At 50.3% G+C, this 27,414-nt stretch overlaps 1 protein-coding gene across 4 annotated transcripts in view; it reads right to left on the bottom strand.

Moving 5' to 3' along the window:
- Positions 1 to 27,414, bottom strand: part of AMOTL1 (angiomotin like 1) — an 88,821-nt gene that overhangs the window by 45,839 nt on the left and 15,568 nt on the right. For 2 of the 4 annotated variants that reach the window (XM_054804867.1, XM_054804873.1), the window contains 3 exons: positions 25,225 to 25,275; positions 3,708 to 3,854; positions 632 to 1,517 (listed from right to left, as the gene is read on the bottom strand). In XM_054804867.1, coding sequence (XP_054660842.1) covers positions 632 to 1,517; positions 3,708 to 3,854; positions 25,225 to 25,275 — 1,084 coding nt within the window. Of the gene's footprint in view, positions 1 to 631; positions 1,518 to 3,707; positions 3,855 to 15,535; positions 15,643 to 25,224; positions 25,276 to 27,414 lie in introns of those variants that run through there. The other 2 variants (XM_054804881.1, XM_054804887.1) reach the window with 2 other exon arrangements.

Genomic DNA, 27,414 nt, shown 5'->3' on the forward strand with positions numbered 1-27,414 from the left:
TGCAACTTCAGTTGATGCCAACAAAAATCTTTGGGGATTTTGGGGTCAGAAAAGACCTAACGAGGCAGCTTGCAACATGAAAACCACCCACAATCACACCAGGCAACACCAGCCTTCCAAATCCAGCAAAATACTGTCCGGGTGATAAAGAGACAGGGATGAGGCAGAGAAACACTTGTATTTAGGTACAGCAAGGAAAGGGGAGCTCCCAAAGCACAGGATCGCCTCTAAGGCAGCAAACCTGCCTGGGTGCTGCGCAGGATCTGCACCACTCGCAGAGATCAGCTCGCAATGAGCAAACACTCCGGATTATTTTTAATGCGCTTGGAATAAACCCGTGCTCGCGAGGAGGCCCGGCACGAGGGGCCTGGTACCGTGAAAGCCCCACGTGAGCTCTGTTGGGAAGATTTAAGTAGGGCATAAGTGGTGTATATGCTTCATATAGCCCTCCTGGAGATGCAGGTGCCACCACCAGCTGTACCGTGTGGGCCGTGATGTCCCCACCGTGTGCCTGAGGCTGCAGCTCACAGGGCCACGTCTACGTGAGGTCCAAGCCCCACAGAAGCCAGCACCTCCAGTGAGGGCAGGATCAGGCCCCTCCAGCAGACCCACCCCCCTTGACGGCCATTACCTGCTGACCCCGTACTCCGGGGGCGGCTGGTAGCGGACGAGGGCCACCTCTGCCCGGGCGGGCGGGGGGGCAGCGTAGGAGGCCTTGAGGACATCCTGTGCTGGCTGCTCGCCGTAGAAGAGCCCGTGCTCCTGCACCTTGCTGCCGGGAGCTGCTGTCTTGCCTTTGTAGGGGTACTCAGGTGGCGGGCCCCGCGGGTCCGTGGCCTTGCTGGGCTGCGTGGCTGCCTTGAAGCCCTTTCCGCCCACTGGGGCCGGGGGCTGCTGCTTGGCCCCGTTCCTCTCCAGCGAGAGCTGCATGATCCTCTCGCTCAGCGAGCGGACGTGGCCCTGCTTCAGCTCCTTCAGTGCCTCGTCCTTATGCGCCTGCCCGCTGTTGGCCCGATTCACCGTCGGCCTCCCCTCCGTCCTGGACTTCTGGCCGGATGCGCCATAAAAACCCGGCGCGGCAGTAGTGGCTGTCGGCTGTGGCTGGCCTCGGAAAAACTGAGACTGGGCCTTGGCCTCCTCGTAGGTGGGGAGCTCCTCGGTGCTGTGTGGGGGCTGCGGGGCCCGGGGCTGCTTCTCCATCGCAGCACCGTCCCCCTGGTGCTCCTGCCCCTGAGGTTCCTGCCGCCCCGACGGCTGGACCATTGGCGGCTCTTCGGGCACGAGGTTTTCTGCGGAAGAGAGAGTGCTGGCAGTGCTGTTGGAGGGGCCGGCGCTGCCCGTCGCCTGGTGCTGTATGGCCAGCAGGTTCATGTTTTCGCTGGGGTTGCCATACCTCAGCCGCTCCTGGATCAGGCGCTGCAGGACGGTGCCGGCTGCCACCTCCTCCGTCCCTCGCATCTCCGCCTCTGGGACCCGGCGGAAGCTGGGTGGGCGCAGGGTGCAGAGGGCCTCCTCGGCTGGGCAGGGAGAGAGAGAGATGCCATTAGCTCTGCTGCCCGGGAGGTCTGACCCCCCCCCACCCCGCTTTTTTCCCCTGCTACACCCTATGGCTATGACCTACCAAGGGTTCCCCTGGAAGCAGAAGGGACATGGCTGGAAGCAGTCAAAGGAGGAAGGGCACTGCTCCCTGCCCGACCTCCCACCCCAGCTCATCCCTAATGTCTGCAGTGACCCCAAAACACATATTCCTGTCCTCTCCTCTCCATATTCTCCATGCGCCCCATGCCCATGGCTCTAAACCCCCTCCCAAGTCAACAGACAGGCAGTGTCACAGGGAAATTCGGTCTTTTTCTAAGATATAAATGGGGTAAATCTGCCCTGGAGATGCCTTGCATGGCTTACAGAGGCAGCCTGCATGGCAATACTAAATGAGATGCTGCATTTTTGACAGTCAAAGTTAGATGAGTCGAATGCCCTCCTAAGTGCGCTGCCTGCCACAATAAAAGAAAACACAGAACGTGTTGCAGAAAAACTCTGAAATGCCGCTAAAAATAAAAGGGTCCTAAAAGTGTAATTAAAGAGGAATCTGTGCTCTGCCATGTTTGCATAAAACTGCAATTTCCCTTCTGGCCAATAACACTATTTCTAAGGGAGTCAATGCAACTTTTGTAAGCCATCTGGGAGAGTACAAGGAAGGCATTACGGTCATAGACGTAACGCCAGCATTTTAAAAAGAGCACAGACGGATCAGCTACGTAACCCTAACACAGGCTACTGAAGTCATTCAGAGGCAACGGTACCATTTTTGCACTACATACACAGTGGAGCTTGCCTGGAGCTAAGCATCTAATGGCATATAATCACAACAGGGAGGTTGGGATCCTTCCCTCCTGGAGCCCTCCTCCCACACCCATCCCAAAAGTGGTGTAAGACGTCTGCCTGAACAGTGTCTGAGCCCAGAGGGGTGCTCCTGAAAGTCCCCAGGGCGGATAAAAGTGAGAATAAGCCTGTAGCTCTGGACAGAGTCCTCCATGGCCCTGGGCAAGAAGGAGGTGCTGTTTTCAGTTCAGTTTTTTGAGGTCATTCTTGGCAACTTTCTGTCTCTCTCCTGCTGTTTCCAATTCTCAGAGGAGTTCATCAGAAAGACTTACATTCGGGTTTTGGTATTTGAAAGTAGTTTAAAAGCAAACTTTCTCTTGAGGTCTGGTATTTCCCTGAGGTTTCATCAGTTACTGCATGTGCTGTGGGATAACTTATATACAACCCAGAGGAAGAAAAGCCTTTGACTCTTAACTACGAGAATAAGTCATTTCCACTAACATTTTTGTGGCAAAGCCTGAAGATGATTGTGGGGCTCGAGGGGGAGAGAAGATTCCCAGGTTGTTTCACTCCATGCCTGCCCTTCAAAATACACTTCTCATGCTTCCCCTGAGACAATATCATTTGCCTGCCAGCTTGACTCACTGGGGTTGCAGCCTGGCCACCAGCTTTCAGAGAGTCTGTCAGCTCCCCGGGCCAGTGTTTGAGCCAGCAAGATGCATGGACACACATCTCCATCTACCTGTCTGCACAACAGCCAAGTATCCATCTACTTCACGTGTCCCTGCAGTTACACCAAACTCTTACTGCTTTATTCATGTTATTGCAGTGGACATTTTTGCAGACATGCAATAAAAGTCTCCCTAACATACCAGAAAGCTCACAGCCTATGTTGTTAGACTACACCTGAGATAAGCCTGCGGAAAGTCGATAAAGCCAGCGTCACATGGTCAAGGCAGCTCTTATTGACACATCAGAAGGATTTTCACCTCTGTGCTAGTCATCTGTTAGCATCCTTGTATTTGGGAGATGTACTTTAGTTGCCTATTAGTGAGGTCCAAAAGAATCAACCACCACGAGCCCTCCACAGGGTGCCTGCGGCCCTGCTGCATCAACAAAAAGCTCTGGACCTCGGTCCAGCTGTGCAGTAAAGAGCAACCATGTGCTGAAGGACAGGCGGAAAGGCTGCATCCTCCACAAGGACACGTGACAAACGATGGTGGGTCACAACACTCAAGTCAAAGGTAACTCCCCCTTGACTCTACCAAGGATGGCCTTCAACTCTGTAAATACTATTTGTAAAAGGTCTAAATTGCTCAATTTATGCTTCCAGAAAAACCTGGAAGTAAATGCAGTGGGTTCGTATGGAAGTGCAGCCACACACTTACCAGCTTTTTCTTTGGCACTGACGGCTTCAGCTGTTAGCAGAGAAACTTCATGCCTGCCAGCAAACAACTGGTGATCCTGGTAAAGAAAGCCAGTGTCTTCCAGTACCTGGACTGGGCTAGTAGGCTTATAACAAACAGATGTGGAGCCTGCAAGAAAGAATGGGATGTCAGTAAATAAACCACTTCAATGACAAAATATAAAGCCATGACTTATGACAGAAGTCCAAAAAGTTTTCCTGAGGATGGTTAGGTACCTGAGAAGCCCAGCTGAGGCCACTGAGCCAACCACATCTACTCTCCTCACCACCCAAATAACACATTAGCTCTGAGGAACAAGAGGCAGCCACCAAGTCATCAGTCCTGCTTCAAGCACCAACCCAACTTGGCCATTGACGTCCCCAGACCAGACACAAAGCAAGGCTGGCACAGCCTGGCTTGTAAGAGCTGACAGTGACAAGCTCACAAATCGAGGCACAGCCCCGGGACATGAAGCTAACAGAGCCAGTGTTAAACTGCAAGAGGGAGTGGGTAAAAAGAAGGAAAGAAGGATAGGTGAGGACCCAGCCACACATTCAGTAGGAGTAAAGGCTGGGAAAGGCTTTACCACAAAATCTGCTCATGAATAACAGTTCAGTAACACAGAAAATTACTGAGACATAAAATCCAGTCAATGCTATCAAGGGAGAGAGTTTATAAATCACTTTGTCCAGATGTTCTTAATATGGTAAGGAGAGGATGTAGCTGGAGGGCCACGGGAATGTGTCCGGCAGACTGACTGCACAGGAGCCGCATGCCTGAACTCCAGCATCCCACAGGCATCGACGGCTGGACCCCAGCCCCTTTCATAATCAGTGAGCAGGAACAAGCTCTCCTGGCAAGCAGCAAGGCTCATCCTAAATCTGCTCTTGGGGACGGCTTTCTCTAGCAGTGCTTGTTTTAACAGGCTCATACAAAATGCATCACAGCAGTGTTAAGACAGGAATGACATTGGCTTGACCCCACATTTCAAGAAAGACACAGACAGACTGGAGAGGGTCCAAAAGAAGGCCAGGAAGATGATTAAAGGGCTGTAGAACCTGCCCTGTGAGGAAAGGCTGAAGGAGTTAGGTCTTTTCTCCCTGGAGAAGAGAAGGCTTGGGGAAGGACACCTCATCACAGTGTTCCAGTACTTAAAGGGCAGCTACAAGGAGGACAGAAGCTCTCTCTTCACAGGAAGCTACACGGAGAAGATAAGGGGCAACAGGTACAAGTTGCACTAAGAGAGGTTTTATCTTGACACAAGAAAGAAATTCTTTACAGTGAGAACAATCATTCACTGGAACAACCTCCTCAGTGACATGGTACAGTCCCCATCACTCGAGATTTTCCAGATGCAACTGGACAGGGTGATAGATAATCTCATCTAGGCTCCCCTTCCCACAAAAGGTTGGACCAGATGATCTTCTGAGGTCTCTTCCAACCTGCACTGTTATATAATTCTATGATTTTCCACTTCCTACTTATTTTTCTGAGCATTACCTCATTTTTGTAAAGAGAAGGCTCTTCGAGGTCCAAACCTTGGAGGTGAGCATCTCCTGGCCCCAAGTACCCTGGTGCAGTGAGGGCACAGCAGAATCACTCTCCATTTACACCACCAGTTGCCATAGTTTTTAGACTTTGGGAATGGCCATCAACCTTCAGCACTGGCCACTGCCAAGGGACTTGCTTGAGCAGGAGGTGGAGGGCTCGCAGTGGCACCAGTGGGGCGTCTATCTGTCCCATCAGAACATACATCCATCCATCCCAGTGGGGCAGGAAGCCCATGAGCACCGGGACCACAAGCACCCTACTCTGCAGGAAAAACCATCAGCCACAGATGATCCGGACTTACTAATCCTGACCTCTTGGCTCGCGCTCAGCTAACTGCATGTTCACTGGCATGTATCACACAGGGAGGTTGCTTTGCTCTCCTTATGGCATCACTAACCCCACTCCCCTGCATGGAGTAAGGGGGTAGCAGAGAGCAGGATCCAGCCCATCCTCTCTACAAGCATGAAGATGCAGATACTATTTTCTTCTGTGCCCAGAGGAGAGGAAATAGGCATTTCTGCAAAATGTTAATGAAGTCATTGCTGTACCATTCATATTATGCGTGAATGAGTATGGCAGTTATCTATATTTAGAAAGCAAGAGGGAAAGATTGCTCACTTGAGTAGATCTAAGCCGAATATGTTTGTGAAAATGAGTATGGTAGACTGGTCTGGAATTTGTGCTGATGGCGATACAGACCCAAGAAAAATCTCAAGAACCCTAATTTCCAACATTATTAGCCTATTCTGGTACAGAATAACATTAAAGACACCCTTCGCTGTTCCAACACACACAGAGTCCTGCATCAGAATTGGGAATCCTGAATGAAACAGGGGAGTGTTGAGCCCAGGTGTGTTTTATGAATAAAAGGTGGATTGGGGTGAAACAAAGAAAATTCGCACACCCAAGGAAGACGAGCAATTTCAAGCATTACAGGAGACCTGAATAGCCAGCAACTACCAGCTCAGCCTCACCACTCACCAAACAGAATTTAAAAGAAATAAACAGTTACTAAAATTGTACGCTTGCCGTCTGCATTTTAAGTCTGTAGGAACCCTTGGGTCATGGTTTCAAATTTTCCAAGATGCAAAATGGAGAATAAAGACCTGTTTTGTCTGTGATAAGAGCAGAAAGTCTCACCTAACCACTTGTCTTAGGCAGCTGTGGCCGTGGCAAAGCAATATTGTACTAAAATCAGGACTGGTAAATGTTGGCATCTGCCAAACTGCTCAGCTGCCCATCTCTGTTATACAGGAGTCAAAACCAAGTAGCTCTGATCCGGGCACAAACCACTGCACTTTGCTGTATCCGTGTTGATGTTTTATCATCCTAAAATGATGTAATGATGTTTTATGATGTTAAAAATGATGTAACTATGTTTTATGTTCATTCACAGTAGGTTTTAATAAAATGTCAGCTGTAACTGGCACAGAAAGCCAATTTATGTGTAAAACAGATAACAGCTCCTGAAAGATCAGTGCTTGGTGTATGGCCAAAATCCAGATCACGGGCAATAGCGCGCCACCTGAAAGCTTGGTTAAGCCTCACGAGCCATTCGGAGCAAGGCATGAGCCTTTTTTCTTTCCCCCCTTGCTGTCTCTGGAGCCTCCCAAATGCCAGCTCACCTGTCTGGAGGGGAAGGGTTTGCTATACCCAGCTCTGCCTGGGTGCAAGGCACCCTCCCCATGGCTCAGGCACCTGCTCCTTCCCCAAACCTCCTCATTCTTCTGTGACGCTCACCAAAAAAAGCAATTTTCATCCCTATAACTGTATCCTGGTGCCAGCGCAGTGGTGCTCAGGGGCCACGGGTAAGCAGCTGGTTGAGGGCAACCTAGGATGGACACCATCACCCCTCCAAGGACGTGTCCCCAGGGAAGGGCCTTCTACCCACATCCAGCCCAAATGTCCCAAGCCACAAACTATGACTGCTGCCCTGTGTTTTGTCACTGCCGCTGCCAAGAAGAGCTGACGCCATCACCTCCACAGGTGCCTGCAGGCAGCTCTGCTGTGCCCCATCCAAAATCAGGCCAGTCCCCTCAGCCCCAGCGTACCAGCCTGGTCCATAGACATCACCTCTTCTATTGCCATATGTATGGGGTCTTTTATAGCCAACCCTGTAAGACATAACTACTTTTCTGGCCTGGGTCAGTCCTTGCTGAATTAGGCAGCTGCTCCAGGCCTTCACTTCTGCATCAGTACTGACTCTCCCACATTTAAGTGATTGCCTGACACCAATTCATTTGTTTTCCTTTTTTTTTTTTTTATTTTTAAGATAAACATGCATTACGCTCTGCAGAAGCAGACGTATTATCCTGGAGGGTTACTACACAGCAGAGCAATTCATTTGAAGATTCAGAACTATTTCAATGAATCATTTGCTAAGATTAACACCAGACAGTCAGCAAGGACCCAGAGACAGAGGAGCAACACTTAAATATTTCCTGTTTCTGATGTGGTTTCAGTCTGGTTTTGAAAAGGATCTAAAGCAAAACCTAACAGGAAGCTCATTGCTGTGACATTACAGGAAAGCCACAGTTTTAGAGTAGTAACAGCATCCCCAAGAAGCAGATTTCCTCCTCAAAAAAATACTTGGAGAAGATGGTTTTCTTACAGCCAAACTGTACTACAACTATCACCTTCAGTAAAACACCAAAAATGCCCATTAGGCACAGACAGTTTGCTGCTATTTAGAGGCAACATCTCGAGGCAATGCTGGGGTGATGAGTTTCCGCATCACACCCCGCTGCCCGCCCGGGTACCGCTCTGCGGCTGCCTGTGGCACAGCCTGCACTGCTGGCACGGACGGCTCCTCCTCTGCCACCCAAAAGCTACCCAGGCAAACAAAACCACGGAGCTGTCCTCCAAAAAAATCCTCTTCCAGTTTGTACCCTACTGACCGAGTGGTTCAAAAGAGACTGAGGCGTTTCGAATACCATCCAAAGCAATCACCTGAAATTAAAAACTAAGTAAGGCAGCTTTACACTTTCCTATAAACTCTGCCGTGGTTTGCAAGGGAGGTCCAAAAATGACAGAACAAAAATGATGTCGTTTCCAAGCCCACATCTGTCCTGTTTCATAGCCAAGCCAGACAGGAGTATAAATACCTTATTCCACATTTAAAACATTTTCCCTGCCCTGCTACTGCATTAAAAAATTTCAGGTCAACAAGAAAGAAAAATAATTATTTAAGGGAAATAACGAAAGGATGGTTGAAGCGCTCCAGGGTCCCAGGCTGTGCCACGAATTCTCCAGGGTGGACCCATCAGGCCCTCCAACGGGCGCAGGGACCCTCCATCGAGGCTGGACACCCCTCCATGTACATCCCGGCCTGCGAACGTTAGTTTCTCTCCCAAGGATCAGCCCAGTTTCAAGAGGGAATTGCCGTACCCCAGCCACACAGCCGTGCCACTCTCACAAGGCTGGGAGGAAGATTTGAGTTTCCTTTGGCTCAGAAAAGAAATAACTTGTGTGTCCAACTTCTTGGTTTAGGTACAAAAAGTGGAGACACTGCTTCCAACAGCATCTCAAAGGGTGCTCTTGGTACCTCCAGCAGCTCTCCTCCAGCGGTGCTGGGACTCCTTTGCAGCCCTGGCTCCAGCAAAGTGCAGAAGCTCAGGCAGACGTTGGTGATCGTTTCCCACCGGCAGCTCCCCGGTCAATGTGGAAGTTTTCTAGGTCACTTCTGGGGTGGCCGCCTCACCCTCGCACCCCGTAATTCTGCTTCGGAACCTCACATCCACTGCCAGGGCTCCTGAGCACCGCGAGGACTGAACAAGCATCACTAATATTATTTTTGTGGGAGCAGAGCAACATCTTGTAGGACAGAAATCCAACCCACGTAACGCACACCAGATGTGAGCGAGCAGCACCTCTCATTTCCCACATGAAAGCCGGGGATCTGCCACATCTGAGCTGGGAGAAACCTCACGCCTGTGCCTGGCAGGATTCACCAGACCAAGCCCCCGCTCCACAGCTCCCTGTCCTGGGGAAAGAAACCCTCATCCCAGTATTAGCTCTGGGATCCACGTTGTGCTATTCCCTTGCTCAGGAACCACTCCTGGAGTCTCCCAGCTCAGGTACCGTCATTTCACTCTCCAAAAAGTACGTCGTCCAAGAAAGCACCAGCAAGACTAATGAGAAAAGGCGATGGAGGCAGCCAAATCCCACCTCTCCCAAGGAATCGTGCTAACACATCCAAATTTAACTGCCTACAGGGATGAACACTTTCTGTGAAACTTCAGCCCCACGCGCTTATTTTCATATATGCTTCCCCTCAGCAAAAAACAAAGCAGACGAGCAAAAAAGCTACAAGCGAAGCAAAGCAAAGGCGCCTTGAAAGCGGCTCCCAAACCTGGCATGAGATCAGATGGATACTGGGAAGAGCAGAGCCAAGTCTGCCTGCCCAGGAGAAGCCCCACGGATGCCCGTGCCTCCCCGATGGAAATCAGGTGCACAGGCGTTGTGGGGGCAAACGGTGCCCATCACAGCTCTTTCATCTCAGATGGTTACAGATTTTATAATGTTAGAACAATCCGTTGTTTTCTTCCCCCATCCTAGGCTCACCCCCGGAGGAGAGGCAGAGTATTTTCATTGCAGCTTCAGGCACCGAGCAGTTACCTGGGCATTAACCTGACGGACGAAGGGATGTATGTTCCTTAGGTGGCTGCGCTACGTTTTGCATAAGTATGTGCATTTTTAAAGCCTCTCTATCTTATAAGCTATAAATTTGCCTCTGCAGCTATAATAGAGTCTACAATAAGCAGCAAGCCCAAATTTATTCAAAGAATTGAATCAATAATTGAAATTTCTACTTTGATCAAAGTGCCAGTGGCACAATGACGACTCATATCAGTGTTGCTGCTCCTAGATAAAAGGGTAAGTACTATTCAGAGCTGAAAGTAAGGGAAGAAACTCTCGGTAAAAGAGTGAAATACAAAGGCTGACATGGAGCTTGCGAGTGAGACAACACTTCTGCTACAGCCACACCGCTTGTCAGCACAGCAAAGAATCTGCAGACATTTTCACTACACCATAAATTCTGATTTCCAAGCCATAAAAAAAGCTCCAAGATAAAAATTCATCACACAAATTCTTAGGGAAAGATTTTTTTTTCTCCACTGGGAAAAAAAAGTCATAAATCGAACAGCTACAACATACAGAAAAGACACTCACAAAGCAGCAGTTTAAGCTATGATTAACTTTGCTGTACTTACTGCCTTTAAAAACGATCACGTTACAGAAAAGCACTGGCATGATCCATGTCACTTGGATATTTAAGCCCTTCCATTAATTAACCAGAAGTGAAATAGGACCTAGGACTGTGGATCATTCAGTCTAGTTCCTCGTTACTTCAAGCAACCATATTATAAAAGTCCCTTCTTGAACTGAATAAACAGCATCTGAAGAAGAGGAATTTTATTTTTTTTTGCCCCATTTGGAGGAGGTTTCACGATTCTCTTCTTCAGATATACACAAATATTCTGCTCGGTTCCCGCTCGCAGTCACTGACATCGCTCTTTATCCATCTATTTTTTTGCCAGTGGTGTCCTTTAGGTTAAATAGCTTTCTCCCTGAGTCATTCCCACAAACTTGCAGCGTACAAAGGAGCCTGGGATAAGGACAGAATAAAAATAGTACAAAGACTGTACAGTACTCTCTAACTGAAAATGCAGGCATTGAACTCTATCGTATGGATCTTCAGATTTCTAGAGCTTTTCCTTTTTTTTTAGCACAGGCAACAAACCATAGGCTAAGGATCCACAGTGCTTCATTTGATCCATGTGAAGAACTCCTCGTGATAACCCTACACTGAGTGGAGCATTTGCATTATTCTTAAGTGTCATGTCTAAAGGAAAAAGAAATTAAACCGTCTTCCCACCAGAATATATATTAAAATTATCGGCCTTCCATTATTAAATCATTACACGCAATTTATATTCAGCTACTTTTAAAATGCAGAAATTTAATAAAGGTATTATACACAGCAGCACTAACAATATAATTGCCTTTAGTTTCTGCTCCCAGATGGCTGAGCTCAGATTTAGAACAGGGAAAATCATGGTAACAGCTGACGGTGTGAAGCCATCACCTCCATTGCGACTCAAAAACAGCCCAAAAATTATGCAGGTCGCAGGGGGAGGGGGAGGGACATCACTGGCAGGGACCCCCTGCCCAACCCAAGTAGCCATCCCGGAGGAGGGAATCCCCCCAGGAAGTGCCTCCCCGCCTCTGCGGGATGTAGGAGCCCAGACCAGGTCCCTGGAGGGGACCCCAGAGCCTCCTGCCCTCCAGGCACCCCGGGGGACCCATGTGCCATCCCTCAGCCTGGCAGCGACTTCACTGAAGTATCTGCTCATAACATATACATTGAGGAGGGAGGGCAGAGGAATAACAGTTTTTAAATTATTTCAGTTGGCTTAGGTCTTAAATGGAGACTGAATTTTACTAAAAGCATTTTAATGCATAAAATTATTCATTAAATTAAATTAAATTAATAAAATAATTTCATTATTTTCCTGAGCCTTGATCACTGGAGTTACTGTTTTCTAAAGCACATTTATATTTGTGCTAACCAATATGGTCAGAGTAGAAAATCCCAAGTATTGCTCGATTATTTAATCCCTGGCTATGTTTTCCTGAGATGCGGCATTCTCTTGTTCTCACCCTGCTCCTCGAAAGGTGCTGCCTCGACCTATGCCAGCCATCATCGCCTGGCTTTTGCACAAGAAGGACCCGCTACAACTTCAAGACGTGGTACAGACGTGCGTGGGGAAAGGCACAGCGACGCAGTGCTGTGGGACGTGCCGGGGCTGTGGCAAGGCCACCAAGAGGCAGTGACAAGCAGGCATGCCAGCAAATACTGCGGGACCTGCTGCTGCACCGAGGATCAGCTTTACTGCAGGGCAAAACTCTGCTCTCACCTGCACTGTCCAAATCCAGAGTGATTTCACTGGCTTCTACAGATTTACTCCAGATTTACACCCAAGGCAGCATCCCACCTACTGGAAAAGTCACTTAAAGGACCAAAACCAAACAGATACACTTCCTAAATACAACATTTCAATAAAAAAGTTGCCCTAACCAATTTTTTTATAAGGTGGTGGTGTTCTTCTTGTTATTACTATTACTTTCTATCTACTTCCATCTATTTCTACTTCTGCCCTGCGCCGAAAGCAGGCTGTTCCATTTAAGAATTCAGGACACAAATGGGAACCAGATTACATCTATCCCAAAGCTGCCAAAAAGCAATTGCTGTATGAAACCAAAAATCCTCCTGGGATTTTTCCCAAATCCGCAAAATATTCCTGAACACTAAAGTTTCCACTGGGACTATTACATTAGCAGATAGTCTCTGTGCGAAAACCCGAGCATGCAGCCGTCCTCCTAATGGTTTCCAGGACAAGGAAGCTGAGCAAGGCACGTACTCCCACCTTAGCACCAAATGACATTTATACCAGATCTGGCCTTTAAAGCAAGTTATACGCCCATCAGTGTTTAAAAAATGGCACTGGGGATGATCAGGCTTTTGTTTCCCAAAGGAAAGCTGCAGTGGTCAGCAGTAACATCTGCACGTCATCCTGAAATCTCCACGTGCATCCCAGAGTCCGGCTGGGCAGCCCCGCACGCATCCCCACAAACCCCCTCCGGTGCGTCCGTGCTGGAGAAATGCAATGCCTCTAGCTCTGTGCCGATGGTTCCTCAGAGAAGAGCTCTTGCGAGGAGCACCGGAGCTGTCTCCGTGCATCAGTCCCTCCATCCAGGCTGCCAATGTGCCAGGGTTTGGTTCAGATCGCTGTGTGGGGCCAGGACCCCAGGAACTGCCCCTACGCCCACCCACGACACCGCAGGTGCGTGGAAATGAATAAACAAGTGAGAGCAACCACCGATCCTGCGGGCATCGGGGCTTCGGAGGGGCGGCACATGCTTGTGTCGGCCGAAGCTGCCCTCCTCCAGCAGCCGAGCGCTTTCCGGAAGAAAAGGCAAAGCAAAGCTCCCCCTGGCAAATGCTGGCAGAGACCAAAGGGGAGCGATTGACATCAGGAGAGAGGAGGAGGAGGAGGATGGACATGCAGGTGATAGGGGGGCGGCTCCCTCTGGCCCCACACAGCCTGGGGAAACTGGGGGGCCCAGCCCCAGCAATGCTGGGGGGCACGTCCCTCCCTATTTAACAACCTAAACCCAGCCCTCCGACTTCATCCCCTCATACCACTGCTCCAGGCAGGGTTGGGGATGAAGAAGGCTGGGCAGGATGCGGCCACTCCACGCGGGGCCACGGCAGCACCCAGCACAACCCCGGAGAGGGTTTTATTACGGGCTCTCACCCACCCAATAGTCCCTGCCCTCACTGCTCAGATATTTCTTGATAATGTACTTACAGGACCCTTTTAAGAGCTTTTCTGGCCATTAGTAATGACTACATATATATAAATATATATATTTTATATAAATGTAGTGTATTTTACATTTATATATAATATAGATGTAGACATATATGTCTACATATATGTAAATATATAAAAATACATAAACATATATCTGCATATATTTTATATATCTCTACATATATGTAAATATATATAATATATACTTATAAAATATATATATATCCATGCACACCTGTGAGCAGGAACAGCACTGCCAGCTAGCTGCGCACAGGAAAAGATCGGGGGACTCCTCATCTTCATGGCCACCCCTCTGTCAGAAGGCTTTTTAAGGCTTATTTTTATACAAAAAAGGACAAAACCTCCGCCCTGTGGGTGCCCGATAAGGGCCTTGCAGATGCCTTAGCAGCCAGATCCGGGGGTCCGGCGGGCAGGCGGCAGCCCAGCCCCAGCACTGCTCCCCGGGCAGCTGCTCCCCGCTCCCGGGACGTTCACACAGCACCAGGAAAGAGGAAAAAAAAAAAAACAAAAAACAAAAACCAAATAACTGTTTCCATCGAAAGAGGAAAAAGACCAAGCAGCGACCTTCCTGTATTTCAAACTATGAATCACAAAACCTGGCAGGAGGATTCGGGTTAAATTCACGTAGGGACGGCTTTTTGGTTTTTTGTTTTTTGGGTTTTGTTTTTTTTTTTTTTTAAACAGGAGTTTATCTTTGTTCTCCCTGCAGGGGTAGGAAGGTTAAACATAAAAGTTCCCCCTCACCACCACCACCACCCCCCCAACAACAACGTGAAAAACCCCTCTCACCCGGCGTGGGAGGCCCTTCCTGCATTTCACCCTGCCCGCGGCTCGGCTCTCCCCACGCACCCCGCAGCGGGACGCGGCCACGCTCGCCCCGTGCTCGGCGGAGGAGCGGGATGCGATCCGCCGCCACCCCCAGGGGTGCTCCCGGGCCGGGGACGGACACGCACGGACACACACAACCCTCCGAGGCCTCCCGCCCCACCGGGTCGCGGGGCCGGGACCGGCGGTGACAGCCTGGCGCTGAGCGACCCGCGGGCACGCTGCGATCGCTGCTGCGGAAACACCAGCGGCCGCCCCGGGTCCAGCTGGAAATATTCCCCCGGCGGTCCCGGCCGCTCGCTTCGCTCTTCCCCGGGAAAGGAAAGCCGGAGGCGGCTCCCCCTCCACGCCTGACACGTTCCTCCTTCAAAATAAACCGCAAACAGCCCGGCTGGACCGGGGGCTGCTCCGGTGCTAACGCCGGGCTCGCACACCCGCCTGGTTTTGCCTTTCCGGAGCGGAGAAAATTCGCAGAAGTACTTGGGGAGGGTTCAGGGCGAGGAGAAACATGGAGTATCCCGCGGCCGGCCAGGCTGGGCTGGGCTGCTCGGCCCTAACGGTGCAGCGGGAGGGGGAAGGAGAAACTCGCCCCCGCTCCCACACCGGGTGGGGTTTCCACGCGGCCCGGGGGTAGCAGGGTGTGCTGGGTCCGGGAGCCTGCTGAGGGCTGCCCAGGCCTTCCCGCAACCTCCCCGGGGAGCAGCGGGGCACATCCCCGGGGTGCGGTGGGTCGGTTCCCGGGGGAGCTACGGGGCAGGTCCTCGGGGAGCTGCGGGGCAGGTCCCCCGCGAGCCCGGCCCGGCGCTCCTCGCAGCGCTCGTTCCACGCATGGGTGGGTACGAGCAGCTACAGCCCGCACCGGCACTCCCGTACACACCGGTACACGCCCCGGTGGAACCGCCGGTACACACGTGGACAAAGACACACGCACTCCCACGCACACGGGTGCACACAGACACACGGGTGCACGCACACGTATGCACAGACACGCGCACCGCTCGGACAGACACACACACCCCCCGCCGCCGTTACCTCCGGCTCCGCGCCCCGCCACCCCCGGCAGCACCTTGGCCATCCGCGCCGCTCCCCGCCGCCCCCAGGCGCTCACCGCCGGCCGCCGCGGGCCGGGGCGGGGCGGGGCCGGCAGCACGGCGGGGGCGGGGCCAGACGCCGGGGCGGGATCTACCGCCGGAGGCGGGGCGGGGGTGTGGCCGGGGGCGGGGCCTCTGCACCTTCCCCGGGCGGGGGGCGGCCGCGGAGCAAGGCCCGGGCAGCGGCCTCGGGGGACATGGCCCGCCGTGCTTCCCTGCAAGGCTGCGGGGGAGCCTGGGCACTCAGGCTGGGCCACGGGCTTTGCTGGAGCTTCGCAGCCCCAAACGGAGCCGCTGAAGACTCCTGGATGCGCCCGGGGTGAGCGGTGTGGCAGCACGGCCTCCCCACCTCACGCCTGGGGATGCGCGGGCCCTAAATCCTACCCTAGATACAAACGCGGGCTCCCCGGATCCCACCCCAAGCCTGCAGACAATGTGCAGTTGATAGGAGTTACCCCGAGTCCCAAGCCCGTGCGTTAACCCCAGGCAGTGTCCCTCTCTGCCAGGGCTCCAGCTGCTTCCCCCGCAGGTGGAGGAGTGGGGGTCTGTGTGGGGAGCGAGTGGGCTGAACGGGGGCACCCCTGTTCTTAAATGCAGCCCCTTTGCTCCGCTGCCTGCCCGCTTCATCACGCATTTTCTCACGAGCAGCAGATGCGCGTGTCCCTTGACGTCAAGGGATTTATGGCCGATGCTGGACGTGAGCACTGTGGTAACAGGAACACAGGGCATTTGTCAGCTCGGGGTTTCTTTGCAGCTCGGCACATCAGCTCCATGGGTTGTGTTCTCATTAGGGTTGGAGCTCCATCTCCCCAGCCCACCCCAGCCCTGCTGCCGAGGTCTGGCATGGGGACAGCATGGCAGAGCTCCTCAGATGTTTGCACTGTGCTTCATTCCCCTCCTTGGGGCCAGGTGGGCACAGATTGGGTTCAGCAGTTCCTCTGCATCCTTTTCCCAGCACTGTCCCGCAGGGCAGACCTCTCTTCAGATGAGTGGCACTGCCAGCACGCTGCTTGGGTTTCCCCATCTCATTGCTCCAACATCCTTCAGTCCAACAAGATGCCCAGTGATACTGGGATTATCCTTTTCGTCTGCACGCGTTTCTCCCAGCTCTCAACACACGGACAAGATTTTCAGGCCTCAAAGTTGGGTCTCCCTCCCAAAATACGGCACCGAAGGGGTAAAAGCAGATGGAAATGCCACACAGGCTGAAGAGGAACGTGCGCTGTGCCACTGCAGCCCTGTAAGGGGGCACGGCAAGATGGGAGCTGGCCCGGTGCCATGGCCGGAGGGCTGGATGGATGCAGCGGGGAGTCCCGGCAGCTCCAGGTGGTGGGAGCGTGCTGTGAATCACGTCGGTCTGAGGCATTGCTTTTTTGAACCGCAAAACCCAGCTTTGCTTGGAGTTTGGGTGTTGCTTAGGGGAAACTATAGGATATGGGAAAGGGGCAAAGGAGGAAAAAATATTGATGGTGAAATTGGGTTCCTCGGTTCCCACATCCACACATCTCCTACGGCAGCAGTTGCTGCAGAACTACATTTCCCATGTAAGCTGAGCATCCTCAGAGGTGCTCTTCCCTCGGTGTTGGTGTGCAAGATGAGGTGACAGCCGGGTGCTGTCCCTGCTAGTGTCTCTCTGAAGCTTTGAAACTGATGCAGCCATTAGCTGTCTCCCTGAGGTCACCTAATACAGGCTGGGGTTATGCTCAAGCAGGAGAGCAGAGAATTGCACATACACAGTTTGAGGGGGAGGCAAGGGAACCATCGCGTCCTTGGCCGCCTCAGGGGAAAAAAACACAGTCTAGTGCTGAGGGTACCAGACTTGGACAAGCAAGGGATGTTACTTTCCCTTGCCTCCTGCAGATGCCCTGAGTATCTCAGAGCAAATTAATCCCAAATTCAGGTTTTTGAATGCCTAAATTCTCTCCAAAGTCATGGGGAACCTTGATGATAGAGTTAGACACCTTGGTCCCCTAGAGGAACTGGCCTTTCATTTTTCAGATTGTATAGCTGCTCTCTCCTACCTCCCCTGGGGATTAATGTTGGCTTTACTTATAGACACAGGTGAACCATGAACCTGCTCAGCTGTAAATGAAGGTGAAATTTTGCCCTCAGCTTGTCAGGTGCCTGTTCACAGCTGTGGATGAAGTTGGGTGAGGGCACTGCTCGCTGAGCCCAGTTCAAAATGGCAATTCAAGCACTACTTTTTGTCATGCTCCAGCTTTATCATTTGGTTGGGCAAAATGGGGCACATTATTTTGGTTATTCTGCTTCAACATGGTCTGTGTCATGGGGGTCTGAGCAATTCCAGTGCAATCCAGTGGAATCAGCCAAGCAGACCCAGCCTGTCCCAGGGCTTATTCAGTTTCTCATTCTGGCCCCACAGTCTATGCTCCCCTTTTACGTACTGCTGCGTGATGATCAGTGATGATTTCACTGCTAGATGAACAAATACATCAAGAAAAAGGATTATCTGCTGTCTTGTCTTTCAGTAGCATTGCAAGGACCTCATGAACCATGCTGTTATATTTCCAAGGAAAACAGCCTTTTTTTTCTGCCTTATTCATCTTCTGGTGCACGTTTCCAATTGATTTTATAAGTCTTTTTCCAGTTCAACTCTATTTTGATTTGATAAACTGAGGACAGCAGATTGGAGAGGGAGTTCTCTAATCCCTCTGTGGTTTGATACAGCTGATAACAACCACTGGGGAGCTGTGTCTGCCCAGGAGGGCAAGGGTGAGGCAACCACCACTCATGCTTCTCCACTTTGCAGCTCTTTGCAGCTCCACTAATTTTATATATATATATATATTTATATATATATAGTTCCCCCAAATTAATTTTGTAATAGGTCCACTATTTTTATATTTATATATATTTATATTTTTTATGTTATTCCCCCACTGAATTTGGAAAAGAAAAGAAGTTCATCCTTCCACCCCGTTTGGTCCTAACCTGCTCAGCTGGGGCCAAGTGCCACCACAGCTCCTGCTGCCAGGTCAGCGGAGCGGAGCTGACAGTGTCATCTCACTTCACTACCTCTCTCCAGCTTCTCCCTGGTAACTACAGATCCAGCAGACACACATAATGCACAAGCTGGAAGGACAGGTCTGTTATACCATGCTGTAGAAAATAAACACCTCTCATGAATTTCCCACGCATTTCAGCGAGCTGTGTGGGAAGGGAGAAGCATTTCCAGGTGCTTCCCTGGCTCAGCCATTAGCATCCCTGTGGATCACTCAGCATCCCTGCGCCACCCCGAATCCCTGGCAGCTGGGGAGCTCTGAGCAGTTGCTACCACCACACCCAGAGCTGGACCGCTGAGGCTGTGCAGAAGGGATGCAGCCATCCCAACCTGCAAGTGCAGCCAGGTTTCGATGCTCGTTGCATTTGCACCCACCCATGCGTGTAATCCCACAGATTCCCAATGCTGCAAGCAAACAAATAATTGTCCCTCTCCGCCTGACACTGCGGCAATCCCAACTGCCTGTGTGCAGTTTCACTTCTTGCTGTCGCTGCTGCTTTTAATGACAGCTGATGGGCAGCCGGACAGTTACAGCCCCGTTAATTGCCACCAAATGTGACACCAGAGCCCGCCACCACTGGGGATGGCATGAGTAACCGCCGTGCGATGTTGAGACCACAGCAAGAGCTGAATCTATAAATCAGGATACCCTGTGTAGAAAGCTTCACCCAGGTAAGTTTAGTAAATAAAAGCTGCAAAGCCTTTGACAGGAAAGATGGCCTTACCGTTCTCTCAAGTGGAGATAATCCTCCCTCTTCTTGATAGTCACAGGCTCCACCAGCCCTGCAGAGACCTTGCTACCCATCCTCAGCATCCCTGAAGCATCTCTAACTACTGAGCAGAGGTGAATCCTCTTGCAGTGCTGGAGTAGCACTTTCTAAACCACACCTGCAGAAGGTTTTTAAGCAATCTTGCTACCAGGCAGGCAGTGAGCTCAGCGGCTCAGGGACCCCCACGGAAACCCATCCTGCTAAATTAATAGCCACTGTTAAGATTTCCACAATGACAGCTGTGCATATTTATCAGGTCCCCTCTGATACGCACTTAACAGGCAGCATTGTATTTGGAGGCAGCAGAAATATCTCCGCACATCTGTTTTTCCAGTTCTGCCAAAGAGCTTTCATTTTTCTCTAATAACTTGACCTGTCTGGTTTCTGGCAGAAGATGGCTAAGCAGAGCACTCACTCTCTGGATTTGCTCCAGTACGGGATGAGGTCAGGACAACAAAGAAAAAGAAACAGCTGGATGGCAATGAAGCAGTGGGAACAAACAGGGCAGGGACCAGGGCTTTTTCTTTCCTTCCCTTTTTATTTATCCAATGGGATTTCATTCCTGGGCGTATTTATTCCCTGGGCAGACAGTATCACAAAAGCAGTGTTTCCTGCGATTCGTTGTTGTGGGGACCCTCCTTCAGCAGACTGACCGTACCCATGGTGCAGGTATAAATAGCACAGCCAGCTAACTCCTCCTCTGGTCAGCTGTCAGGAAATGTGAGGCACAGGTCCTAGGGGTTTCCACTGAGATATTGCATCTCCTACATAAGCATTTTCATCTTGATTTCAGCAAGGTGGGGTTCATACCCCACACTCTCAGATTATTTTTCCATTTCATCGCATTCTCATTAGTTTACCTAAGGCTTTCTGGGCTGGGGGCTTTCACCTTGCCTTTTTCAATCAATCTTCTTTCTTTTTTCCGATATTCAGCTAAATCATCTTAAAGCAGCAAGCAGAAAAAATTGCCAGTGAAGCAGGAAGGAGGTGGAAAAGAGGGGAGGGATGAGGGAATGGAAGACAGGGAGAAGACATGCAAGCACAGGAGAGACAGCGAAGCAGTCTGCACATGTTCCCTGTTTGGAGAGTTTTTCTCTCCCTGACCTCACTTTCTCCACGGCCAGAAATTCCACCTCCGGACTTGCCAAGGAGACAATGCAGCATTCCTCTGCTGGGCCACAAAGCAAGTGTGAAATGTTCTGTTTTAATAATTTACAGAACAAAAGGAACACAACAGTCACTGTCTGATTCATATCTGCTGAAATCCAGCAACCAAAGCTGTGGGAGAGGAGAGACAGATGAAGAAAGGAAAGGAAGAGGAGGTGTGGGTTTGGTTTGTTTTTTCCTTCTGGTTAGTCACTGTGGAGCTAAGGAAATACAAGAAGGACCACACTGGATTATACCAAAGTGCAAGAGCCCCTGGTGCCCTCTCTCTGACGTGGCCTCTGGTAGATGACTGCAGAGAAAATACAAGGAACAGTACAACTACAAATGCTGTTTCCTCTAGTACGTGATCCCGTTTCCCTTCCTGAGCTGGAGGTTGTGGCTGCATCATCAGATTTGACAGCCCTTCATAGACCTTTCTTCCATGATGTTTTCTATTCACTTTTTGAGCCCATTCATACTTTTGGCACCCTGGATATTCTTTGGCAGCGAGTGGCACAATGTCATTGTGCGCTGTATGAAGACATACTTCCTTTGGGTTGTTTTAAGCCTTTCCTTATTTCACAGAATCTCAGACTGGTTGAGGTCAGAAAGGACCTCTGGAGATCATCTGGTTCAGCCCCCCTGCTCAAGCAGGACCACCTAGAGCCAGTTGCCCAAGGCCACATCCAGATGGCTTTCGAGTATCTCCGAGGTGGGAGACTCCACCACCTCCCTGGGCAACATGTGCCAGTGCTCCATCACCCTCACAGTAAAAAACTGTTTCTTGATATTCAGAGGGAATCTCTTGTATTTCAGTTTGTGCCCATTGCCTCCGGTCCTGGCACAGGGCACCACTGAAAAGAGCCTCTCTACAGCCTCCCTACAGGTATTTATAGACATCGATGAGATCGCCTTGAGCCTTCTCTTCTCCAGGCTGAACAGTCCCAGCTCTCTCAGCCTTTTCTAACAGGAGAGATGCTCCTGTCCCTTCACCATCCTTGTGGCCCATTGCTAGACTATCTCCAGTACATCCATGTGTCTCTTGCACTTATTTACTTCTATGTCATTCATAATTCTTGTACTTCTACTGTATCCTCCTTCAAGCATCTCTTTCCCACATCATCAAGTTGTAGTTTATGCAGTGTCTGCTTTCATAGAAGCTGCTCTGTCCCTCGGTCACCTTTGCCTCCCTTGCCTGGTACTTCTCCAGGGAACCTCAGAACTGTGCTCACTGCTCAAGGTACAGGTGATCCATGCACTGACTTACACAGCACAGACCACAGAGAGGTTTCCAAAGGTTGTGCATGGCAAGCAGAGCACCAGTCTTTAAGGCAAGGAGAGAAAGAAGAGTTAGGAAGTGATTTCCCAGTCAGTGTTAATTCCATCCTTGGAAGCGCTGGAACAATCGAAAGCTTTGCAAACATGTAGAAAAGGAGGATATGAGTAATAGCCAGTACAGATTCAGCAAGAACAGAGCTAGTCAGACTCATCTAGTCTTCTGCAATGAGGTAATAAACCTCATAGATGAGGGGGGAGGTGCAGATGCCATATATGTTGGCGTATAAGTAAGGCTTGCAGTGCTGTGTCATATGATATCACTATAAGAAAGAGAGGGGCACCTGGACTAGAAGAAAGTATGAAAAAATGGATGCATGACTGGTCAAAACTTTTCTTGGAGGTTAGTTACTCATGGCACGAGGTGACGCAAAACAACTCTCGTAAATCTGGTACTGATCAGCATTTCCATGAATGACTCAAAATCCAAGCACGGCTTTTTACGTTTGCAGTTGACAGAAGGCTGGGACAAGCTGCCACAAAGCTGGACAGAGGACTAGAGGTCAAGGCAGACTTGATGAGCAGGAAAAAAAGGATGCATTTCAGTGATCCTCCATTGGGATCCTCCTCCAGCCCCCGCAGAGGACAAGACACAATCATCTGATCCATGAAAGGGCTTTTCCCTGCTTATGCTCGCCTTTGGCAGCACAATGTGTAATTGGCTTAAATTACAGAAATTGGACACCAAGAAAACCCTTCCAGTGCAGTGAAGTGCTGGGGTGGATTGCCTGGGAACGCTGCTAGGACAGGTTGGTCCTTCATGTGGGGTGATGGGTGAACAGGAGCCCCTAGCCCTGCCTTCAGGCAGGAGGGAGGCACAGCTGACCTCTTGAAGTCCCACTCAGACCTGCCTTTCTGTGATGTTTATGGTGATGATGCTTTGTTATGATATTGATGTTTTGTCTCAGGATGTTGCTATTATAATGCTGCTTTATTCTGTGCTCCTCTACTAATAACTCCTGCCAGTCAGGTGGCTTGTTTGACCAGGGATGAGTATTTTTTACCTGGTATTCTCAGGCTCTGGTTAGATGATCACTTCAACACAGCATAAATCTGAGCTGCTACTGGGATGGTCTTGTCCTCTCTCCCTCCAACACGTGCTTGCTTTTACCCCCTCGCTTGCCTGGCACCGCAGACTGTGCAGCTGCGCATGACTCAGGTCAGGAGACTGATCCAGCTGAAAACTCACCGTCTGGGAGGGAGGCAGGAGGAGAGATCAGATTTCCATTACTTGTTCTGCTATGTCACATCCTTTGTCTGTCTTGTCTACCTTGGATGGAGCAATCACGTTTTGTGCCGTGTTTGGAAGGCAGAGTGGAAATGTAAGGTGATACAAGCACTGGTTTGAATAATTGTTTCCAGACTGAGGGATTTCTAATACTGCTGCAGAGGAAGGCAGGGTCCAAGCAGCTCCTGCTGCCCCTCAGCTGGGAACAAGACTGTGCAGAAGCCCTGGGAGATGCCAGCCACCACCTCAGGAGGCAGTGGATCACACTGGATGGCACAGACTATGTCCCCATTAGCACAAGAAGGATGCCAGGAAGTTGTCCCATGTTACAGCCCTGATCTCTGCCCCTTGACCAGGGGTCACCAAGAGTCTCATTTTGCACATTTAAAACATCTGTCTAGCTTCTAATGCCTTTCTTTGCTACTCAACTAAAACCAACCAAATCTTGTTATTTGGGAGAGGGAGCTTGTTCTTCGTCACTTAATAAATTTGCTAAGACTTGGAGGGTTTGCCAAAGTTAGGAGAAATGGGCATATGTTACTACGTCACCAGTCAACAGATAAGAAGAGGAAGATCAAGAAGAAAAGGAGCTGGTGGAAGCTGTGTCGCAGAAAATGCATTTTAAAGTTACTTGACCTGTTTTAACAGCAATCGGGTAATGAATAAGGCAGCCAAGGGAAGGCTCTTGGATTTATTCCCGTTCCCTGTTGGACACTCCTCTGGGTGAACGCATGTCAAAGCAGTCTCTATCCTGACACCAAGTGGAGAGAGCTCACAAGTACTCCTTTAAAATGCGATGATGTGTATAGACTGCCTGTGAGGGCAGCTGCTGGCCCAACCACCCCTTCTAGCGCCACTGGGCCATCATACAGTTCATAGGCATTTTTGTATTTATACGAATTTTTTCAACATCCTGGCTCTTAGCAGCAAAGGTTCACAGATAGTTGCACATGATAAAAATCATCATTCTGGGTTCCTGCAGTTTTTACCCTCCTACCCCAAGTCTTCATCAGTGCTGCATGTGGTGAGCAGCCCGGTGTGCACACACAGACCATCCTTACTGGGGACAAGGTGGGTTTCCAGAGCAGCGGGGAAGTCACAGAATCACAGACTGGTTGAGGTTGGCAGGGAACTCTGGAGGTCATCTGGTCCAACCCCTCTGCTCAAGCAGGACCACCTAGAGCTAGTCGCTCAGAACCATGTCCAGACAGCTTTTGAATATCTCCAAGGATGGAGAATTCATTTCCCTGAAAGTGAAGAGAAGGGTGCCTTTTCCTTGGGAGGAAGGGCTGGTGCTTGGTCATGTAAGGTGACGGGCATTGCAGTGTGCAGGGGTGGTCCCACCATGCTGCAAAGAGCAAGGCAGGATGCACAGACCTGAGCCCAATGTCTCTCCCAACACATCTAATTCGCACTTTCCCTCACGCTCCATCTCCAGCCTTCCCCCATTTTCTCAGGAGGGGCTGGGGGCTTGATTTCCCCCTTCCCCACACATCAGACCTCCTGCAGAAGCTTCTCAGCATGCAACTCAGGTCCTTACTCCCACCTTATCTTGAGCACCTCTAACTCCTCCTGAGCACCACATCTTTTTTGACATTGGCCCTAGGATTGAGGGGAGATCACTGCCAGATAGGGCTCCCCCATGGATTCAGCCTCTGAAGGCTTCAGCTTCGCATGCCCATTTGAGGTTGTTTTCTCCCTGGGTGTCTTACTCTTCACTCTTGCTTTACACACCTCTACTTCTGCCTCCCAGGGGGAAAAAAACCCTCATCATGTTGCAAGGCACCAGAAAGTCACAGAAGGTCCAGTGCTAGCCGTGGGCTAAACCTCAAACCCCAGTCAAGAAGCAGCAGCATCTGAGAGCGCTCTGCACCAGAAAGGTGATAGCTTCTCTCCCAGGGGAAAAAAATCCACATCAATTTAATACAGAAAAGTACTAAACACATCTAGCGTCGAGCTGTCCCATCCCTCTGATGGATGGCATTCAAAAGCAACATAGCAAGGAGGCACTGGTGATGATGAATTTATGCAGCAGAAAGCATTCAGCGGCTGCCCTGTGTTTTAAGTCATCTCCTAATTACTCTACGTAGAAAAAAAGGAAGAGGAAAATGTATCACGCATGGACTTACCCAGCTGATCCAGAGCAAACAGGGCTGGGGCACCTTCGGAGAGCTCATTGTCTGTGGGAAGAAGAACAGATGCTCGGAAAGGTCAGCTGGAGAGGTTGGTGTGGAGAGCTGGGGTGACAGCACTGTTTTAATCACACTGCAGATAAGCCCCTGCTCAGCTTGCTTCCACTTCACCCCTGACAGCTTTTATATGTGTTGTGCATTTGGGTTTTTTAATCCAGCTGTTATTGAAAAACCTTGGAATCAGCTCAAGATAGAGACTTGGCAGGATGAACCCTTTTCCCCCTCCAGCACTGCTGAAGAGCAAGAGCTCTGCTGCCCTGTCTCTGCCCACGCTGGGATCCCCCAGCCACGCTCCCCTTTTCGGCTGTGCCATGGCTCTCCGCTCCCTTTCCCCAGCTCACCCAGCACTCAGGGCACAGCCAGGAGCATCCTGCCCACAGCAAAGCTGTCCTGCATGCTACAGTCTCCTCTGACAATGGCAGCTGGCGTAGGTTTAACCAGTGGGAGCAGGAAAATGCTCCAGCCAGGATTTTTCAGAAGCTGAGCAAACCCTCGAGTCATCTGATAATAATACTGCTGTAACTCAATGCCTGTGACAGGTCAGATCATGGGCTCTGGAAACCCCTGAACTGGTGGCATCTCTCACCAAAAGCTCATGGGAGATTATCTTGGATCCCAAACCCAATCCCACCACAAGCCCACCCATCATTGCTGCTCCCAGCTGCAGAGCACAGCACACAGGCATCCCTCACTGCCAGGAGGATCTGCAGCCAAGTGTTAAATGCCATTTGTGCCTTGGAGTTGGTGGGGATTTCTTTATTTTCAAACATCTATTTCAATGTCAAAATGCTGCTAAGTTGCAGAAACTCAGTGCAATTTAAAAAAAGAAATTTGCAGAGAGGTTTTTTTTCCTGTTGGTTTTTGGTTTGGTTTTTTTTTTTTTCCCAGGTTCATGGCATTTGTTCAATGCATGGGCTAGACTGAAGAAAAAAACCCAAAAACTTCTGGTCTGGGATCTGTGGACTGTTCCTAGGGGTTTCAAGGAGGATATTTAAGAAGGGCACGTGCATGACCTCATATAGTAATCCATACCTGTGAGACTTCTAAGAGATCTCTCCCTCTATTATAAAATGCTGTTAGGCCCATTAGTTAGAAAAGGCTGTGAGTCACTAATTTAGGATAGCAACGGGCTGCATACAAAACTAAAGACCAATGTATATCCACATTTAACTTTTAGATTTTTGTAAACTCCTGATGGCAGTGACCACCCTCCTCTGCTTTATAGACGCAAGCATGGTGGGATCCCAAACCCAACAGTATAACCCAACCTATAAAGAGTAACACATGCCATGCACATGGCGAAGAGTTTGGAAAAATAACAGACGTAGAGATTGTCCTAATGAGGAAAAAGGATGGACTGCAGCAAGCATCCCTGTGCTGGTCCCTTGGAGCCACCCTGGGCTGAGTACCTGCAGAAGCAGCAGATGTGCTGTCATAAGGATGCCACCCAGGGGTGCTTGGCTGGGGACACTGAACCCAGGGCTGCCGGGTTCAACAGCATAAACCTCCTTATCTAATTCAGCTCTCACGGAAAAGGAGGCGATGCCACATCTCAGACTGTCCCTTTCCCCTTCCCCAGGCATCTGGGCTATCAGCGGGAAGCTGAGGGAAACAGATGGAGATAAGGGAAGCATTTTACCAAAGCAAAATGTTTCCGTTCCCAAGGTGCTGTCATCTGGAAGGCTGTGGGTTTGTTTTGGTTTTAGTCTGGGGCACAGCGTGTCCCAGCCAAAGAAGGAGCTTTGCCCAAAGAGGCGCAGCTTGTGCTGGCCCCGGGTACGGGGACCTCCAGTGACAAGGGTGAGCTTGTCCCAGCAGCTGGCTGGAAATGAGGTAGAGATGAATCGATACAAGAAATAGCTCTGCCAGCTATTTCCCATTGCATCTGTCCGCAGTGCTTTCCTGACGCTGGCAATTTCTGGAGAGTGATGGACCCCAGCCTTGGGGTCATGGTAAAGTGGGCTGAAACCTTGAATGGTCCTGCACAGGGAAGCCCAGCTGGGACAGCCCTCGGCCCTCCTGTCACCACTGGGACAGTGTGTCTCCCTGGAGCTATCCTAAATTGTCCCACATGAATATAACTGAAGAGAGAAGGAGATATTTTTCCAGCTCTCCTCCTCATTCCTC

Source organism: Grus americana, chromosome 1 (genome assembly GCF_028858705.1).
Source record: "Grus americana isolate bGruAme1 chromosome 1, bGruAme1.mat, whole genome shotgun sequence".
In the NCBI taxonomy this organism is placed as follows: domain Eukaryota; kingdom Metazoa; phylum Chordata; class Aves; order Gruiformes; family Gruidae; genus Grus; species Grus americana.